The sequence below is a fragment of the Chiloscyllium plagiosum genome, chromosome 30, assembly GCF_004010195.1.
Source record: "Chiloscyllium plagiosum isolate BGI_BamShark_2017 chromosome 30, ASM401019v2, whole genome shotgun sequence".
Lineage (NCBI taxonomy): Eukaryota > Metazoa > Chordata > Chondrichthyes > Orectolobiformes > Hemiscylliidae > Chiloscyllium > Chiloscyllium plagiosum.
In genome coordinates, this window is record NC_057739.1 from 44419438 (window position 1) to 44433826 (window position 14389).

Genomic DNA, 14389 nt, shown 5'->3' on the forward strand with positions numbered 1-14389 from the left:
ATTCACATGTCTCATTATGACGTTTCAAAAGTAACATGATCTTACAATGTGAACAAATATTTTTTCAAGAATAAAATTGATTTGCATTTGATACTAGGCACAGTCGCAATTGCAGGAGTCAGTCCAGAAAATGGATCTGCTTCGCATGTCACTAGAGTGCTATCTGAGTGAGCTCCCTCATGGTCACCCAAAACATGAAGTTATCAAAGAAGAGCTGGAAATGGTGAATTCTCCCTCAGCAGCACTAACTAGTGTTGGAGCATCGTACCTCTCTGCAGCCTTTATCAAATCAGCTGCACTTACAGGTAGAATTTGTTTCTTTTTAAAATGTAATTGTTAGACAAAGATGTTAACTGATTAATTAATATAGTAACATTACAAGTCTCTACCAGCAAGACAAACTTGATTGAATTTTTGAGTAAGTAACCAAGAAGATGGAGGGAAGAGCAGTAGACTTTGTTTACCTGGACTTTAGTAAAACCTTTGACAAGGTTCCACATGGTAGACTAATTAGTAAAGTTAGACTCAGTTGGATTCAAGGTAACCTTGCCAATTGGATATAAAATTAGCTTAACAGCTGGAGACAGAGAATGATTGATTGTGGAGAGTTGTTTTATGCACTGGGAGCCTGTGATCAGTGGTGTTCCACAGGGATTGGTGCTGGGTCCACTTTTGTTTGTCACTTAGATAAATGATTGAGATATAGAAGGCATAGTTAATAAGTTTGCAGATGACACCACGATTGGTGGTATAGTGGACAGTGAAGAAGGTTATCTAAGATTACAAGGAGATCTTGTTCTTTTTGGGCTGAACAGTGCCAGATGAAGTTTAATTTGGATAAATAGGAGGTATTGCATTTTGGTAAAGCAAGAAAGGGCAGGTCTGGTATAATTAAAGTAGGGCCTTGGATAATGTTGTAGAGCAGAGCCACCCAGGGGTTTAGGTGCAAAAGCATTAGTATCCTGCCCAGTATGTGTAATGTCTGTGTTTCAATTTTATACAAATCTTCCCTTATTTCTTAATTTGGCAGGTACATTGGAAATAAAGTTAATAGGATGCCAGCACCTCCTTGAAAATGTCCCTGGTCGCTCATGCGTAATGAATGCATCACCCAGTCCAGGAACTCCTCTATCATCTGTTAAGTCACGATCAGGGATGAATATTCATAGACGAAATACAGCGCGTCGTTACTTAAAATCAGAGGAACGAAGTAGTGAGTATTGAATTATTGACACGAGTTTGGAAACTAAGATCTTTTTGTGTTGGAATGAAATTTATATTCCTATGTTGGGTATGTGTGCACTACCCAAGTCCAAGTAGGTATTCTGCTCCCACACATCTGCCAGCCCTCCCTCTGCCTGGCTGATGTGGGGGTTGCTCAGTAGTCATTAATTTCAATAAACCTTTCCAGATACGTAACAATAAGAAGCAGCACTATTTGCAGGTTGTGAAAGATAGCTGGGGCTTGAGGTGACTGTTACTTTTGTTTTTGCAGCTGAAGCAAGTGCTGTTTTGAAACTGGACAATCGAATTGTGGGACAAACTCATTGGTGTTCAGTGAAGAACCAAACGTGGGATCAGACCTTCAGCATTGAACTTGACAGGGTATACTAATGACACAAACCATGACCTGCCGCCTTGGTCAGCATGGTTTAAATTCTGAATTTGTCATTCTTGAGTTTATAAATGAATGAATAGAATCCAAAAGGAGATGTGATAGTAAAACCTATACAATTAATTTGATTATGCCGCACTTAGAATATTGTAGGCTGTCTTGGTCACTATGTAGTTAGGAAGGATGTCAAGGTCAAAGAGGAAATACAGAAAAGATTAACTCAGGTGACATCAATAATAAAAGTTTTTAGTAATACTGTCTGATTAAAGGATCTGGGGCTTATTTGATGCGAATAGAGAATGCTGAGATGAGATCTGATTGGAGTAGGGTAGGATGGGAACTGTTCAGAGGCAAGGATTTGAGGTAAGCAAGGATAAACCATCACTGCTGTCAAGAGTCAACAACTAAAATGTAGAAATATAGCACCATTACTAAAATGATAAGGGGAGTTCTTTTGAGATTTATTGGATGTGAAATGCTCTAACCAGTAGCGGTAGAGGCAGGATCAGAGTAGCTTTTCTTTTAAATAGGAAATGATTGTTTTAAAAATGAAAAGCAGCAAGTCTGACTAAATAGATAATCCTCTCAAACGGCCAGTAACCACATGTTAGGAAAAAAATGTATTAAAATTTATAATTCTCACAACCAAACTAAGCATGGTAGAATATACATGTGCAATTTTGACATCATTGCTTCTTCCATCAGTAAATCTGACTGATTCACCAAATCTTGCTATTGACTTCAAAAAATTACGGGCTCTTCTATTTGAAATTATAATGCCTTTAAAATGTATCACAAATAGGTTATGCTGTGACGTAAATGATCTAGCAACTGATGTATAAAAGGATACATGAATTCTGTTTTAAAGTTGTAAAATCACTTGGATAACTTATTTATACAGCATGACTTTCGGAAATTTTAACTATTTCAGAGGTTGAATAAGTGTACAAACGGCTCAGTGGTTAGCTTTGCTGTTTCACCGCACCAGGGACCTGGGTTGGATTTCAGTCTTGGCTGACTGTGTCTGTGGGGAGTTTGCACATCGTCTGCGTAGGTTTCCTGCAGGTGCTCCAGTTTCCTCCCACAGTCCAAAGGCTGTGTAGTGAGGTGGATTAGCCATGGGAAATGCATGGTTACAGAGAGTGAATCTGGGTGGAAGGCTCTTTGGAGGATCTGTATGGCCTGTTTTCCCCATTGTAGGGATTCTTTATGATTAACTGTTATGTGGGTGAATGTGGCAACCACTCTGCTTGCAGGCAGGTCCCACAAATGACAATGAGATGAAAGGTGGTGTTGATTTAAGGGAAGAGTGTCAACCATGACATTTGGAAAGCTCCATATCATCTTTGAATAGAGTTGAGATCTTTTTGGCATTCTTTCGAATAGTCATGCACTGAAGTGTCAACCTAAGTTTGGTGCTAAATTCCTGAAGTGGAGCTTGAGGTAACAACACCACCTTCTGATTTTGAAAGAATTGTTCTAAACTCTGCCATCCTGACACTTAAATCATAGTTGAGAGTGTGGTGCTGGAAAAGCACAGCCTGATGAAGGGTTTTTGCCCAAAATGTCGACTCTCCTGCTCCTCTGATGCTGCCTGACCTGCTGTGCTTTTCCAGCACCACACTCTCTACTCTAATCTCCAGCATCTGCAGTCCTCACTTTCTCCTACTTAAATATTAGGTCATAAGCTTTCCCTTGCTGCAAGGAATCTACTCTCCTTCAAGTTCAACATTACTCTGTTTAAAATTACACATGGTCACCAACTGATGCTTTGAATAATAGTGTAACTTCACTACCATCTGTCATATTCTTGCTGAGTAATAATCATGTTTATTGTGTTGCACATTTTAAAGATAATTTGCTGGTGGCTGCTAGACTAAGATTACCAGAATCTGCAATACCAATAATAGCTTGGCATGAAGTCAAAAGTGTAATGTAAACTTGCAATCATTCCATGCAGGTAATTTTAAAAAAATCTCTATTGAGAAAGATGGTATTGACACGACAAATGAAATTGGAACATGCAATAGTGTTCTGGCTTTTCTCCCATTGCTACTTTTTTAAAAAACACTGGATCTGAAACTGTGAGCCTGCATATACTAGGTTACTTCAAGTCTTTCAGCTTGCAGATTATAGATGTTTGATCATAAAACAAATGCTTCTGCATTCCCTTCTATCCATACCAATTCAATCCAGTTGAAGAAAAGGTGAAGGAGACCAGTCAACCTTACCAGGTGTTTTTGAGTTTTCAACATGTATAACATCACCATGGCAATCTGCAGATAATGTATATGTTGGTACAAGCCCTTCATACTACGTGGCATTTTTGTTTGTATTTAGCTTAAACAAGTACATTTTGACAAATTGCCAGTTTCCGCTAGATGCTGCAACCAAAAGCTAAACTTATTGACTATTAATTAGACCTGCATTCATATAGTTAGTGTAAAATGAGATGTAATAACATTGAAACTAAAATATTTTGAAACAGTAGATCTTGGGAAGATGTTTTATGTTCTGGAACTTTGAGCCATTGCCTTAGCCACGTGGGAGTGAGATGCGAAATTTCATTATTCAAAATTTCTCTACTTCAGACATCTGTAAATGTTCAGTTCCTGGGTGTATTCAAAACTACTATCAATAGTTTCTTTGAAAACTAAGGAATTGTGGGAAAATGAAAGTAATGTCTGTTTAATGATCTTATTGAATAGTGGAGCAGACTTGAAAAGCTTAATCCTGTTATTTCTTACTAAACTTCTCTAATATATCTATGGTAGTAATTCTGAGCACAATTGTTTAATTGTAATTTTTATTTAGTTTGTTTGCTCAGAGGTGTCCATGCAAGTTAATAGTAGGCTTATTGTAATGTAATGTAGAGACTTATTCTGCAGGTTTTGATTTTTCCTTCTATGTAGTCCCGTGAGTTGGAAATAGCTGTTTACTGGCGGGACTGGCGAGAACTGTGCGCAGTAAAATTTCTGAGACTCGAAGATTTCTTGGACAACCAATGCCATGTGATGACCCTGTGCTTGGAACCACAGGGGGTGCTTTCTGCAGAGGTTTGTCTGTTGTTTCTCCTCTTTGTGTTTGCACAGTACGCCTTGCAATTGGTCCTCCCTATGGAGGAAGCAACTGACCCACTCGAGCCAAATAATTTCTACTGCAAATCCTTTCTCTGGGAGGGAAGGTTGGGATGACCAATTAACTTCCTCCTGTTTCCTCTCTGATTATTTGTCTTGTACTCTACTTGAGTTCAAAATATAACTGCTAAATGTAGGAATTGTGGAGTTCAATGCTGTGATTCAAACTGCTCTACCAACGCAAGAGTATTTTTAAAGAAATACAATTGTTTGCATGCATCCATTCATCACATTATTGAGGATGTTGTTTTAATCACATCCTGTGCAAATGAAACGTTTCTGAAGGTTCAGTAATAATGTGAACTGTTACAGGTGATCTTCTGTAACCCTGCCATTGACCGATGCCCAAAGTTACGACGACAGAATCGAATTTTCCCAAAAGAGAAAGGTGAGTTTTATCAAATCAACTGACCACACAGCAAAATATAATAAAACTATCAAGCATAGTGGAGATTTGTTCTGTGTGTAACTGTGAACATTTTGTTAAAATCCAATAGTGTAACATCTTTTTTAATTTTGAGTTTTTTTGTGATTCAAACCTGAAGTAATTACTGGATCCTTTAAAAGAAAATGTTGATTGAGAGTTTTGCGGGGGTAGAGGTGTAGTACTCGTGTTAGGGCAGGGGAAACAATGGCATTGTTGCTGGGCTAGTAACCCAGGTAATGCTCTGGGGACCTAAGTTCAAATCCCACCACAGCAGATGGTAGAATTTGAATTTAGTGAACCAAAACAAAACTGGAACTGGAAGTCTAATGCTGAAAATATTGTCAATTATTATAAAAAGCCATTTGGATTTACCAAAATCTTTAGGGAAGGAAACTGCCGTCCTTGCAACATGGCAATGTGGTTGACTCTTAACTGCTGCTGATGACCCAAAGCACCTCATGAATGTCCAGTCTCGAGTTGCTAGATCCGTCACTAAGGAATTCAATGTTCACCACTGGCTCAGTAGCACCAGTACAGACCAAGCTGCTCAAGTCCTAAAGGATAAAGTCCTGCTAGGCTGGGTCTGCTGTAGGGAGACTGGTGAGGGTATGCTTTGCCTTTTCCATTCCCTCACTGCTTGCCACAGTACCAATCTCACAGCAGGACCACTGATTCATTAGCTAGGAGGGGGATTTGCTTAAATAGGTTTCATTTCCCATGTCTGATCTGATGCCATGAGATTTGATTGGGGTCCAGAGGCAATGTTGAGGACACATATCAGCCACCAAATTATGCTCCAATATGATTTTCAACTTCATAGCCTGGCTTTCCCGCACTCTACACTTTACATTTTACCATCCAGCCAGGGGAACATCCGTAGTTCAATGAAAACTGCAAAAAGACATGCAAGGACCAGCACCAGATATACCTAAAAATGAAGTGTTGATCTGGTTGCCATTAAAAGGAGTACTTGCTTGCTAAACAGCATAAGCAGCAAGCAATAGACAGATCCAAGCTCTGCAATGCCACCACATCTAATTGAGAATGTTAGTGGATGATTAATATAATGGAGCCTGCCATATCTTTGCAAAAGGTAAGGCTGAAGCCTTTGCAACAATCTGCCAGAAGTGAGTGTAGATAATCTATCTCTGGCTTCTGCAGCAGCCCCCAACATCATAGATGCTGGTCTCTAACCCATTTGATTCACTGTATGTGATGATAAATGGTTGGAAGCACTGGATGCTGCAAATGTCATGGGTTCTGACAATATTTGGGTAATTGGGCTCCAGAATGTTCACGTCCCTAGCAAAGCTGTTCCAGTACAGCTACAACACTGATATCCTAAAGCAATGTGGAAAATTGTAGAGTTATGTCCTCTACATATACAACAGGACAAATTCAACCCAGTCAGTCTATTCTTGATAATCAGTAAAGCGAAGGGAGGTGTCTCAGCAGTACTGCTACTCTGCAGCAGTACTTGCTTTCTGTTCACTGGCACTTTGTTTAGGTTTTGCCAGGGCCACTCGGCTCCTGACTTCATTATAGCCTTGCTGAAAATATAGATACATGAGCTGAATTCCAGAAACAAGACAAGAGCGACTGCTTTTGACATCAATGTGGCATCCAGGAGCTCTAACAAACCTAGAGTCAATAGGAACCAGAGGGGAAAACCCTGCTGCTTGGATTCATACCTGGTTTCCACATACCAAAGGAAAATGGTTGTGGTTAGTCATCTCAAATCCAGGATATTTCTACATGAGTTCCTCAGGGTAAGGACATTGACCCAACCATCTTCAATACCTGCCTCATCAATAATCAACCCTCATCAGGTCAGAAGTGACGGTATTTGCTGATTTGTCCAATGTTCAGCACCATTTGCAACTTATCAGATGCTGAAACAGTTCATGCCCAAATCCAGACTTGAGCTAACTAGTGGCAAGTGACATTCATGCCATACTAGTGCCAGGCAGTAGCTGTCTCCGACAAGAGAAAATTTAACATTCGCCCCTTGGTATTAAATGGCATTACCATCACTGAATTTGCACTATCAGCATCTTGGGTGTTACCATTGACCAGAATCTGACTGTATCGGTCATATACATTCTGTGGCTGCATGAGCAGGTGAGAATCCTGCAAAAGGTAGCTCACCACCCGAGTCCCCAAAGCCTGTCGACCATCCACAACGATCAAGTCAGGCATGTGATAAAATGCACACTCCCACTTGCCTGGATGAGTGCAGCTCTAATGTTCAAGAAGCTTGACACCATTCAGGACAATGCAACCATTTGATTGACACCATGTCCCGAAATCCACCACTGCTCACTAACAGCAGTATGTACTTATCTAAAGATGTACTACAGAAATTCACCAAGGCTCCTGAGACAGCAGTTTCCAAACACACAAACCACTATAATCTAGAAGGAGAAAGGCTGCAGATAAATGGAAACACCACCACCTGCAAGTTCTCTTCCAAATCACTCACATCCAGACTTTGCAAATATATTGCTGTTCCCTCAGTGTCGCTGGGTCACAGTCTTGGATCTCCCTTCCTAGTGTTGTTGTGAGTCTGCCTACATCAAATGGACTATAGCAGTTCAAGAAGGTAGCACACCACAGTCTTTTTTCAAGGACAATTTAAGGATGGGGAATAAATGCTGGCCCATTCAGTGTCAGGAAATCCCTTGAGTGAATAAATAAAACAAAAAATATTTTGTATAATTAGCCTGCACGTGAGCATGAGATGGTCACTGCAAATCTTATACTGAAGCATCTTATTTCACAGGGAGAAACTATTTGAGAGCTTCACAGATGAATATTAATATTGCCACCTGGGGACGTCTAATGATGAGTCTGCTACCTCCTTGTAGCAGCATGACAACGATGAGTCCACCATTACCTCCAGCTGAGTCCAGTTTCACATCTCCTTCTGGAGCACCATGCACTTTCAGCACCTTGTCCCCAGAATCAAGGTAAGTCATGTGATCTAAAATTTTGCTGTTCCTGTGCGTTATAAAAATTGAAGACTGTGAACTTTTTAGTTCAAGTGAGTTGCTTGGATTCCTGAACAGGCAGCAATAAGTTTGACACCTAGGTTTGTAAGCCTACTTCTTTGACTTTAATGAGACTGAGCACTTTTGGGTGACTGTAGAGAGTGGGAAGGCCACAGGGTTAATAGTCTGAAAAGGATTACCTTAAATTGGCTGAGGTAAGTTTTTTTTTGTTCCTGCTGATGGCTTCAACTTGGTCCTTCCAATATTTTAATCAATTACATAGTTCTGTACTTCTGATTTTGCTCTAAAGGATTTCAGGCCTGGAATTATTGGTCAGATGGCAACAAGGAGTTTGCTTGTTGCCTCTGAGATGCAGTGCATGGTTCCCTGCTAATCTTTATCTAGTAGAGTGATTGTGAAGTGAGTGGCTAGTTATTTGCCTGTGTACTTGTGCATCTGACCTGCTCAATCTTTATACACAATTGTTAATGTACTGAGAAATGAAATAAAATAGGATGTTGGCTCACTTATGAAATATCAAAGCTGCAAAATGTTTTGATCATGTTTTCAAAATTATAGGAGCCTTTTTTGTTTTAGAGTGCATCTCCAAATTGCTAAATTCTAAGCCCATCGCAGAACAGCAGTTTCTGCCATGAAGGTTACAGTTCAATACACTCTTGATCGCAGAACTGTTAGTGCCGGAAGAGTCCATTGTGTCTGCACTGACTCTAGCCTTTTAATCTCATTACAATTTCCTGCCATTTTCTTCCCCCATAACCCCGTATATTATTTCCATCTAAACAATCATCCAGTACCCTCTCGAATGCCTCAATAGAACCTGCCCCCACCGTGCTTCCAGGCTGTGCATTCCATAGCCTAACAATCTACTGTGAGACAATATGTTTTTCTCTCTTTGCATTTGCTATTTTTGCAACATTGTTAATACTGTACTTCTTGATTCATTTAGAAGTGTGAACAGTTTCTTCCTATCCAGACACCTCATGATTTTGGAAACCTGTATCTGATCTCTTTTCAGCATCTCAACAAGGAAAACAGTCTAACGTCTGCAACATTTCCACATAACTAAACTCATCCCTGGAACCATTCTTGAAAGCCTCTTCTGCATTGTCTCCAAAACATTCATATCCTTCCTATAGTGAGGCACCCAGAAATGTGCAGAACTCCAACTGGGATATAAATTGTGTATAATAAAAGTTGTTTATAATTTCCCTGCTGTTATACTCTATGCTTATGTTAAATGGCCTGCCATACGCCAGTGACGCCCTCGTTGGATACAGGTTGGATCGTATCAACAGCGAATTAATCACTTTGGACGATTTCATATACTGTAATTTCTGTAGCCAACTGTTGGAAATACTATCGTTCTTATAGTAGTGAATTCCTGCCCCTTGGCAGGGAAGGGCCATCCATCTTTGTAACTCAAGTTTCCTCCATTCTGTATAGTTATTACTCGCCAACTCCTCCGCTTCGTCCTCACTACTCTCACCGATAGTAGTTCTCTCCTCCGATTCTCGACTGATGCTTTCACCTTTTTCCTATACTATCTTTAATGACCCCTTTATAAATATGACTGGATCTGTCTGCTCCTGCAAGCCCTTTAGAATAAGACTCTGTTTGTTATACTGTCTTTCCATATCCTTTGTACAAATATTCATCATCTCACACTTCTCTGCTTTGAACTCATCTGCCACATATTCATCCACTTCACCAATGTGTCAAGATCTACACCATTCTATTTACAAGGTGATCAGTGTTGTGCCACAAAAATCGGTGCTGGGTCCACTGCTTTTTGTCATTTATACAAATTGGATTTAGATGTGAACACAGGACATATGGTTAGTAAGTTTGCAGATGACACCAAAATTGGAGGTGTAGTGGACAGTGAAGAAGGTTACCTCAGAGTACAAGGGATCTTGATCAGATGGACCAATGGGCTGAGGAGTGGCAGATGGAGTTTAATTTAGATAAATGTGAGGTGCTGCATTTTGGAAAGGCAAATCCGAGCAGGATTTAGGCACTTAATGGCAAGGTCCTGTGAGTGTTGCTCAACAAAGAAACCTTGGAGTACAGGTTCTTAGTTCCTTTTGAAAGTGGAATCGCAGGTAGATAGAATAGTAAAGAAGGTGTTTGATATTCTTGCCTTTTATTTGTCAGTGTATTGAGTATAGGAGTTGGGAGGTCAAGTTGCAGCTGTACAGGACATTGGTTAGGGCACTCTTGGAATACTATGTGCAATTCTGGTCTCCTTGCTTTAGAAATGATGTTGTGAAAACTAGAAGGGTTCAGAAAGGATTTACAAGAATGTTGCCAGGCTTGGAAGTTTGAGCTATAGGCTCTGGCTATTTTCCTTGGTACATTGGGGATAGAGGGGTGACCTTGGAGGTTTATAAAATGAGATTAGGTAAATAGATAAATTCCTCTTTCTGAGGTGAGGGAGTCCAAAACTAGAGGCTTCAGGTGAGAGAGGAATGATTTAAAAGGGACCCAAGGGGCAATTTTTTTCAGAGGGTGGTGCGTGTATGGAATGAGCTACCAGAGGAAGTGGTGGAGGCTGATACAATTGCAACATTGAAAAGGCATCTGGATGGGTGTATGAATAGGAAGGGTTTAGAGGGATATGGGCCAAGTGCTGGCAAATGGAAGTCGATTAATTTAGGATTTCTGTCAGCATGAATGAGTTGGACCAAAGGGTCTATTTCCATGCAGTATATCTTAATGACCCTATGACTCTAATTTATAATTCTCTTAATGTTTTGTGTTATTCTTTAAATTTTGAAGTTGTCCCCTGCATTCCAAGACAAATCATTTCCATGTATTGGTAAAAGCAAGGGTTCCAATCCTGACTCCTTGGCAATTCCACTACAAACATTCCAGCTATGAAGTACTCATTAACCATTAGTTTCCTATCCCTCAGCCAATTTTGTAACCATGCTGCTAGTATTTTTTTATATTCTAGGACCTAAGCTTTCCTCTGAAGTCTGTGTGGTATTGTATCTGTTACACCTTCAAAAAAAAATTCCCAACTTATTTGATGCAGTTTTAATACATGCTGACTCTCTCAAATCAAACAATCCACCTTTTTCTATATGGCTACTAATTTTATTCTGAATAATTTGTTTCTAGAAGTTTCTGTACCACCAAAGTTAAATTGATTTTTGGTTTGTGATTGCTGGGTCAATCTTCACATCCCTTGTTTTTTTGAAAAAGGGGTTGTAATATTTGCAGTTCTCTGGTATCATCCCAATCCAGTGAAAATTTTAAAGACCAGTGTCTCCATAACATTCAATTTCACTTCCTTCAATATTCTTGGATACATTTCAACTAGCCCTAAATTTATCAACCTTTTTAAAACATCAACAGCTTATCTAATATTTCCTTATGAATTTTAAAATCCTCTAGTGACAGAGCTTCATCCTCTGCCTCTTTGGATTGAGTAGCATCTTTCTCATAGGTAAAGGCAGATACAAAGTATTCATTTAACTATTAAGCTAACTCTTCCCCTCTCGGAAGATGTAAAGCAGCTAAGGTTCACTAGAGTTCTCTCGTGCTGAAGTAGGAAACATTTAACAATGCGTATCTATCTACTGTATCTAATGTCCTTCTGAATAGTTTAGTTTATTCACGAGCAGGTTGGGAGGACAGATTGCATATGAGTAAGGTGCAGAAGCATAGTGGCTACACTGCTGAACTAATTAGAAACGTCAGAGTGCTTTGGTGTAGGAAGGAATCTGGATGTCCTTATGCACTAATGCAGAAAACTAGTTTGCAGGTACAGTAGGCAATAAAGAAGTCAAATGGAAATTATTGCTAAAGGAATAGAGTATAAAAGTAGGAAAGAGATCTGCAACTGTACAAAGGCATAAGTGAGAATGTGTAAACTGTATTATATGCAGTTTTAATTTCCGTACTTGAGGGATGTATTTGTATTGGAGGCAGTTCAGAGGAGGTTCATTAAATTGATTCCGGATGTGAGCGGTTTGCTTTATGAAGAGAATTTGAGCAGTTTAGGCTTATACTCTCAAGTTGAGTAGAATGAGAGAAGATTGAATTGAGGTATAAAAGGTATTAGAGGATTAACAAAATAGATTTAGAGCAGATGGTTCCTCTTGTGGGGCAATCTAGAATGGTAGGTTATGGTTTTGGGATAAGGGATAGCATATTTAAAACAGATGAGGTGAAATTATTTCTCTCCAAAGCATTATGAATCAGGAATGCCAGAGTGCAGTATATACCGGGATATTGAGCAACTTTAAGAAGGACATCAGATGGGCAGCTTTTTAATTAGTGATGGGTTGAAGGGTTGTGGATAGTAGGCAGCAAAAAGGAGTTAAGGCTGAAATGAGATCAGCTATGACCATATTGAATGGCAGAAGGTTCAAGGGGCTGAAATGCCTACTCCTGTCCCTAGTTATGTTCTTATGTAACCTAGAGGCCTGGTCTAATGATCTGGAGACATGAGTTCAAATCGCACCCCAGCAGTTGAGAATATAAATTTGAAAAACTGAATAAATCTGGAGTAAAAAGCTAATAACAGTAATGATAAATTTCAAGATTATTATTTAAAAATCCATCTGGTTCACAAATGTTTTCTTGAGTAGGAATTTGTCATTTTTATCAGTTTTAGTTTGTATGATTCCAGATTTGTAGAAATGACTCTTCTGTCTTCTGAACTGGCCTAACAAACCACTTGGCTTTATCCAAGGGTGCAATTTTCTGGCGGGAAGTTGGGAATGGGGAAATAAATACGAAAGTATTGCTAGTTAAGATGAAAAGTGCTAAATCAAAATAGCTAGAAGTAGTAATTTATATTTACACTTTTCAGAAACTGCATCTTTTTAAACTCAAATCTTCTAAGCGATTGTAGATGTACATTCTTCCATGTAGGATGTTTGTCGTTTTTTTTTTTTTGTTTGGTTTTCATTATTTAATTATATATGTATAGGGACTTTACACCTATCAACCTAAACTTCAGCCCAGAGCCACCTCCCAAGCCACCTCGGCTTTTTATAAATGCTGCCTCAGAGGAACGGATACTTTCACTTGCTGACAGCCAGGTAAATGATGCTAGTTATTGGGGAAAAGACACTGGAGGGACAGAGTATTGACGCTTGTTTAATTGATTTGTAAACTAAGCATTTGGCTTATAGCTTATCTTCTAAAAGTGGGGGAAAATGCCCACTTGCATTGGAATTGCTGTGAAGTACAGTACATGCATTGAAATTTAAGTGGAAGATTTCCGTTGCAGTTGCCTACTAACTTGCTACAATCCAGGTGTACATTGACTAGAATATCAGGAAAACTTCCTGCTCAGTATTGGTCAAGCAACTGATCATACTTTTTAAAATATACTCACCAATTAATTTTATCTTGTTGGGTATAAATCAATCGTTTGAGATGGTCTACCCAAATGACTTTTTCATTATTTGTAAAGTACTTTGGGATGGTTACTTGTGTAAGACCATTTCTTGTTCACTTGCTGCTCTACAACTTTTTTGCTGTTGTTCTTCAGGTTAATTATTTTGTTTTTATTTTTATAGAGTGCAATTGGAAGCAGTACAGGCGTAAACCCACAGACTAACAAAGTCCTGGAGATTCTCAACCCAGCTGGGGTTACTTCCAGGTAAAGACTAACTATTAGCAATGTTTGTATGACAAGTAGATAGCTTTAAGTAGGTCAATTTACAAGAAGACAAACTGTATCTTAGCACTGGAAGAGATTTCATTAGCTTGGATCTTCTTATTTCATCCTATCATAAATCTTCATTTGGTCACTTTTAAATGCTTTTTTCTCTTGGGTAGAAATAGAATTGCTTCTTTTATACTTTATTACCTGCAGGACTAAACAAATTCAAATTTCAGCCTGTTTATTTTTTTGCCAATATTTGATTTTTATTTGACTTTAGCTTCCATGAGAGTTCTTGATTGTATTGAGGTGTGCTTTCTGTTCTGCTTTGCTACCTTGTCCAAGTGACCATTCTTAGTATTTTATTCCAAACCATTCGTACTTTTAGGATGTTTCACTTTGCTGGAGGAGGAAACATAAGTGATGTTCTGAATAAAATTCTTCATGAGAAATAAATGCAATATTAACCTCACGCTTTTCTTTGTGTGTTAATTGACTTCTTGAGTGTTTCTAGCAGTTTGTTAAAATTAGTTAGCTATTGTTGCAGTACTTATTAATATTCCAATATCTCCATGC

The 14389-nt window shown here is 39.0% G+C and overlaps 1 protein-coding gene across 1 annotated transcript in view; it reads left to right on the top strand.

Annotated features, from left to right (window-relative positions):
- Positions 1 to 14389, top strand: part of LOC122564991 (serine/threonine-protein kinase N2-like) — a 55781-nt gene that overhangs the window by 21787 nt on the left and 19605 nt on the right. Inside the window, exons 6-13 of the mRNA XM_043720594.1 lie at positions 98 to 305; positions 1031 to 1213; positions 1496 to 1605; positions 4528 to 4671; positions 5065 to 5140; positions 7962 to 8148; positions 13133 to 13244; positions 13728 to 13810. Of these exons, the coding sequence (XP_043576529.1) occupies positions 98 to 305; positions 1031 to 1213; positions 1496 to 1605; positions 4528 to 4671; positions 5065 to 5140; positions 7962 to 8148; positions 13133 to 13244; positions 13728 to 13810 (1103 nt within the window). The remainder of the gene's footprint in view (positions 1 to 97; positions 306 to 1030; positions 1214 to 1495; positions 1606 to 4527; positions 4672 to 5064; positions 5141 to 7961; positions 8149 to 13132; positions 13245 to 13727; positions 13811 to 14389) is intronic.